The 6,663-nt window shown below is 40.9% G+C and overlaps 1 protein-coding gene across 1 annotated transcript; it reads left to right on the top strand.

The window, feature by feature from the left end:
- The first annotated feature begins 2,381 nt into the window (after nt 1-2,381).
- islr2 (immunoglobulin superfamily containing leucine-rich repeat 2) lies at nt 2,382-6,546 on the top strand. Its single transcript, XM_044123749.1, has 2 exons — nt 2,382-2,655; nt 3,204-6,546. The coding sequence occupies exon 2, from the start codon at nt 3,212-3,214 to the stop codon at nt 5,378-5,380; it is 2,169 nt and encodes a 722-aa protein (XP_043979684.1). The 5' UTR covers nt 2,382-2,655; nt 3,204-3,211; the 3' UTR covers nt 5,381-6,546.
- Nucleotides 6,547-6,663: the final 117 nt, after the last annotated feature.

Raw genomic sequence — 6,663 nt, 5'->3', positions numbered from 1 at the left:
AGGAGCTGCAGAAATCCACAGTTAAAGTGGAGGAATCTGTTGACATAAATATTATTTGTGCACTTCACAATATTGTGAAGTGGCAAGCTGTAGTCAAAAGGAAGTCAACAGAATCCCCAGTTGTATTTTGCCACAGGGGACACAGAAAGCATTAGGTGCTCTGGTCAGATGACATAAGTAAAATTTCTGGCCTACATCAACAAAATGTTTTTTTTGTTTGTTTGATTTTTTTGGGGGGGAAGTTACTTCACTTTACTCTCAATATATAATTCTCATCGTGATTCATGGTGGTGGTAGCACCATGTTGTAAAGTTGATTTCTTTGTTTTGTTTTGTTTTGTTTTTTAAAACAAGTGATTGAGGAGGTGGTCAGAATTGATGAGACCCAACGTTATGAGTTAATCACCAAAAAAAGACTATCAGTTAGCCTACAATGGAGTTAAAGCACATTTGTGTGTTAGAATGGCAAGTCAAAGTACTGATCCAAATCTATAGAAAATCTGTAGTGAGGCTGGGAAAATTATGTTAACAAACTCTCTCCATCTAAACTGAATGAGGTTGAGTTGTTTTGTAAAGAATAGACAAACATTTAATTTCTAAATGTACAAAGCTTAAAGAGACATGCCTCCCATAAGACATGAATCTGGGATTTCAGCGACTGATTATACTACAAAGTGCTGACTCAAGGGACTGGATAAGAATACACTCCAGTTTTCAGATTTTTATTTCTCAAAATTTCGAAAACCATGAATAATTTCCTTCCCCTTTATGACTATATTTTCCTGTTTTGTGTTGGTATACTATACAAAAAATTACTTTAACCATCCTGTTATATTCATTTCTGAAGTACAGCAATAATGTTGTTGGGTCAATTTGACCCGTGGAGTATTTAATCATGCAATAGTGTCAGAAATCAAAAAATTCCTGTATATGATTATTAGCTCGAATACTAAGTATTTCAATGAGTATTTGTGCGATGATGTTTTTTTTTATTTCTCACAAATAAAGAATCAATGACGACAACTGACTCATTTACTCATTTGGACATAAAAAATGGAATTTACATTTTTTATGTCCACTGAAAAAAAACCTACAAACAAAAAACCAATAATTTCCTTGAAATTGATCTTTTGTAAATTTTTTAATATTACGTTTTGATTTTTTTTTTTTCAATGGGTGAGCTTTATAATTGAACTTGAGACACACATACTGTTCAGGGTCAAATTGACCCACTAATTAAAATCAATACAAATGAGTCATGCAGAGCATATTTATGTTTTCCCCCACTTCTGCTGAGTGCCCACTCAGTGGGGGTGGAGTTTATCCACGGGAACAGAAAAGGTTCCCGTGAAAAGTTGTATGAACACCTGCTTTCTGGCGGTTTCCTAGTGAAGTAAAGAGAATAGAGAGAAAGTGGGCTTGTGTGTGTAGGCGTGAGCATGTATGTGTGTGTGGTGTGTGCGGAGGTAGCGGGGGTTGAAATATGGTTCATAGCTACGAGGAAACATATAGAATTGGACATTTTTTTAAATCTGTTTTACCCTTCAACCTGCCTGCCGGGTCAAATTAACCCGAACAGTGTCTATGTAAAGGTAGACGCAGGGCGGGGGCTGCAAATGTGTAAAATGAACAAATTTTCAATTTATATGTAGAGTGTACTTATTAAGACAAATAGAAAATGTTTCATGCAAAAAAAATAAATAAATAAATAAATAAAAATAAAATACTTCCAACTATTTTTTTTAAACTTTAAAACGGGTCAATTTAACTCGCAACATAACTTTTGGGTTAATGTGACAAAATATGAAGATCAAGGGGAAGAATAACTTTTTTTAAGTGAGTGAAAATGTTCAACATTTCTTTATTATTAAACCTAAGACGAAACTGTCTTTTCAATTGCTTGGACTCAATGATAAAGTTCAGACTGAACACCAGAAGGTGGCAGCATGTAACCAGAAACCAGAGTTATGTTTACTAATATCTGATTATGTTTACAAAATAATGAAAAAATAAGAGCCTAAAATGAAGTGGTATGCTACGTGCGAAATTGAAAATCTCCCTTTCCAAGAGATTTGCTTGTCTGATCTGTTTATATTTTTCCTGTATTTTTCTAAGCACAAAATCTATAATACTGCAGCCTTCAACCGTGTCGCCACTAAACAACTATCACAAATCATAAAGTATGTTTACAAAGTATTTGACAGACAAAAGGCTGCACCCAGATCGAAAGAGGTCAAAGACTGGGCTGGAGTGCTAGCCATAAATTAAACATCAATTTTTAAATTATGAATTCTCTTTGAGGGCGGAGGAGCCCGGAGCTTCTGTATCTTTAATAGCGGGCAGAGAGATGGGAGAGGCTGCGCGTTCATGTCCCCATATCTCGCTCCGCAGCGACGGGAGCGCGCGGTGGATCCTTCACTCGCACTGAGGAAGAAAAAAAGCGCCCGACGGACCGCAACAGCGACTGTCCGGGGGTAGAGAAAAAATGTTCCTGCCACCATTCTCCTTCCTCAGCGCTGTCCAGTTCGGCAAAAAATATGTGAAAGGATCTACCACGCGTGCGGATGCCACTTTTTTCCACATTTAAACTTGTAAAATCTAGAGGATTGCAAAACTCCGTATAAAAATAACAGGAATTGAAGTTAACTCTGAGAAGGTAAGACGATTCGATAAATAACCAAGCCAGTTACTGTAAGTGTTCAAGATGAGGTGAAAGACGCAAACTGAAACAGCTTATATGCATCACAAAGGACGTTAACCCTAAAGTTCAAAACGTTTTGCATGCCGATTTAAAAGATAATAATTTGATAAACATTGCTAAGAATAAAATGTTTTTGGTTAAAATAAAATAGAAAAAGTGGTTTAATCACCTTGGACAGCGCCTTTTCGCCTGGTGCGAAATCAAAAGCGCGCCCGAAGGAGGAAAGATAATTTGATCCCTGAGTATCTGCTCATGTAACATCATAGCCTATAATACAGTTTTGTTGCGCCATTATTTACATCAATCAACTAAAGTATTGCACTTTAAAAAGATAGAATGTAAAGCAGGACACTTCCTTTTTCCATCAGGTCTAATCATGCTGTAAAATCCGCTGTTTTTGTTTGCAGTTGTTAGTAAATATGTAATTTTGAAACATGCATTTATATTACATGAGTAATAAAACTGTAAAGCATTTTATAATGTTTGTTCATTGGTGCCTGCAGGTACAGAAATGGCTCGAAGGCTCCTGCAGCTTCTTGCTTTGTGGACCACTTTGATGGGCATTGTGCAGAGCTGTCCGGAGCTCTGCAGCTGCCAGGATAAATTTGTCCACCAGTTTGCAGACTGTGCCTACAAAGATCTGCTTAAGGTGCCCGTCGGCTTCCCCTTCAACGTTACCACCGTCAGCCTCTCAGCCAACAAGATCACATCGCTGGAAAGTAAAAGCTTTATCAGCATCACTCAGGTCACCTCTCTCTGGCTGGCACACAATGAGATCGTCAGCATACAGACAAACACCTTGGCCCCCCTGATTCAGCTACGCAATCTGGACATAAGCAACAATAAGATTGTGAACTTCCCCTGGGGGGATTTGCGGAACCTCACAGCTCTGCAGCTACTGAAAATGAACAACAACGAGATGGTCAACCTTCCGAAAGACGCCTTCTCCACACTCAAAGACCTCAGATCCCTGCGCATCAACAATAATAGGTTCACTACCATTGTGGAGGGTACCTTCAGTGCCCTCTCCTCTATGTCCCACCTGCAGATTTACAGCAACCCGTTCACTTGCTCCTGCAGTCTAGAATGGCTGAGAGATTGGATTGAAACCACAAAGATTTCTGTACCAGAGCCTAGTCAAATCCTGTGTGAGGCCCCTGAACATCTGAAAGGTGTGCAGGTTTCAAAGATTCCTAAATTGCAATGTGAAACCCCGAATGTCACCATAACCTACCAACCAAACATAGAGAACACTGTTCTTCATGAAGGTGTTTCGGTCATCTTAAACTGCGAGACAAAAGGAAGCCCCATGCCTCAGGTCAGTTGGGAGGTGATTGCTGGAAATCAAAATTACCTCTTTCCCCTGCCACCCACCACAGAAGTAAATGATGCGCCAATAAATGACAAAACAACCAACAATAGATTTCTCGTATTCAGGAATGGGACTCTTGCCATCCCTCGCATGACTCAAAAGGAGAATGGTAATTATAGTTGCTCTGCTGTGAATGAGTTAGGTAAAGCAGAGAGAAGTGTCAAACTGGCTCTGGCTCCCAGCCTGAAGCAAGGGAGCAATTCAGTCCCTGATTCAACTCTGGACAAGAGCCGTTTATCTGATAAAAAGCTTTCAGACCCCAAAGTAGCAAAGAACAATGTGATCAACTGGGGTAAGCATGAGGAAAAGACAAAGGAACGCCCAGACGACGGTTCAAAGCACAAAACTGGCTTAGAGCAAGCTGGAGTTGTTTACAAGGACCCCAGCTTTGGGAGCAAATGTGGCGTGAGAGAAGGCAGCGAATACATCTCCAATCACGCCTTCAACATGACCCTGGATGACCTCAAGCAGTACACCTTCGATTTTGGTGTCATTGCGTTGGAAGTTTCGGAGACAGAGGCCAAAGTACAGCTAAACCCTCTGCAGCTCCCCAGCAGCAAGTCTAACCTCCATCTGAGTCAGGCTGAGAACCAGGAAATGGTTGTCAAGGAGCCCTTTGGTCAGCGGCAGTCTTCTTCCAGCAAGGACACACTGGACATGCTCTACCTCTGTGTGAAAACAGGAAACGGACACTCCCTGGTGCAGTGGTCCAACATAGAGGAGGGGGTAAATGCATATCGTTTCCACGGCTTACAGCCCGGCACCAATTACACTCTCTGCCTCACTTATGGGGGGCAGGACTGCCAGGTCCAAGTAGTCTTCACAACAAGAAAAAAGATCCCCTCCCTGTTAATTATTGTGGTTGTCAGCATTTTCCTATTGGGTCTGGCCACTGTTCCCTTGCTGGGAGCCACCTGCTGCCATTTGCTGTATAAGTATCAAGGAAAGACCTACAAGCTGATTATGAAGGCACAGAATCCGGATCAGATGGAGAAGCAAATGACAAGAGATTTTGATCCTAGGGCGTCATTTGTTGAGTCAGAGAAAACCTTCAATCCGAGTGAGATGGGAGAGGGAGAAGACGAGGAGGAGGCCGAGGGAGACAGAGAAGGAGAGGAAGGAGACGGCGATAGGGATGGTGATGCTGAGGGGAGCGTGGTGACAGAATCCATCCCCGGATCCTCATCGAAAACCAACCCGGAGGAGTTCGAGGTCGGCTCCGAGTACAGCGACAGGTTACCGCTCGGAGCTGAGGCCGTCACAATCTCGGAGGAAATTAACGGAAACTACAAGCAGCCCAGCCGCTGAGCTCCTCGGACGCCTGCGAGTATTGTGTAAAATAGTTTACTTTAAAGTAGCCCACATTCGAGCAGGTAACCCACGCCTCATCGAAACACGTGATTTTAAAAGAAAGCGGATTTTAATTATTTATTTTTTACCTCAGACTCCTTCAGTCACCGAGATTGTGAATTAATTCGTGTTGCATTTGTAGTCTGTCGTGTTTACAGAACAAGCACAGATCTAGACAGTTTATCGGACCTCACAAAAAGAAAGCAGCAAAATGTTCTCTTTCTGCAGGACAAGCACAAGCGCAGGCGCAAATTAGACAGAGGTGCGGCGAGTGCGTTAATTAAAAGCCAAATGAAACCTTAATCGCCGTTTTGGGACCGCGAAAAACTCAACCAAGCAAAGTGCCATAATGTTTTTTTAAAGTAATTTTAATAAGCAGACGTCAGGGACGCTTCTCTTGTTAACCTGTCTGCGTCTTTGTGCTTTGCTTTAAGGCCGCCGTTTAACATCCTCTCAGGTGTCACTGACTCAATGAAAAAGTTTGATTCAGTGTGATGTGGCGTTTGATAAGGTGAACAGGTATTAGAGTCGGGAAGAGCGCACAACTGCGCCTTATTCGCTGTCCTGTCCGTCCAAAAAGGGAGACTGCGCTTTCAGCTGTGTGTGCTTGATGGTAAAAAAGAAAGAAAGAGAAAAAATCCCAGGCTATTTACTGATAAAATGTTGTTTCACGTAATGTATAAAAGGCTTTAGAAATTATTCAGAAGGTACTTGCGGTACCTATAGCCTACTCTTTCTTTCTTTCTTTCTTTTTTTTTTTTTTTTTTTAAACTAAGAACGCGTCCATGGCATGTCGCATATTTTCCTTGTGTGGTTTTTGATTAGTGTAGTCTGTAGGGCTTTAGATGTTGCTGTCTAACTGTGATGTAAATCCCAGCAAATTACAGTTATTTCTTTAGTTTGTATTTTTAACGGGTTTTACTTTATTTTCAGTTACAGCGAAGCGGGAAGAAAAAAAAGGCACTAGGAGCGCCTTGCGGCTTCACTGTCCTGTATTTTTGTTACATATGGTGAGTTCTTTGTGAACAATGTTGTAAAACGAAAGCATAAAAACGTGACCTTTTACGATTTTTTGATAGAAATTTATGTAAGTGGAATTAATAAAACCCATAAAACTAAACGGATGCTCTGTTCTGTCTTGATTTAACCGCACATTTTTTGCTAAATATGATAAATGACAGGTTTTTTTCCCCCCGAATTCCAGGATAAAAAAAACACACCACCACTAGTTAAATATGAGC

The sequence above is a fragment of the Gambusia affinis genome, linkage group LG08, assembly GCF_019740435.1.
Source record: "Gambusia affinis linkage group LG08, SWU_Gaff_1.0, whole genome shotgun sequence".
NCBI lineage: Eukaryota > Metazoa > Chordata > Actinopteri > Cyprinodontiformes > Poeciliidae > Gambusia > Gambusia affinis.
Note: the sequence above shows the minus strand (reverse complement) of the source record. Positions and strands in the feature narration are given on the sequence as shown.

Bases quoted from the DNA above. Each gene is read 5' to 3' on its own strand.
- islr2 (XM_044123749.1), top strand. From the start codon at position 3,212: ATGGCTCGAAGGCTCCTGCAGCTTCTTGCTTTGTGGACCACTTTGATG.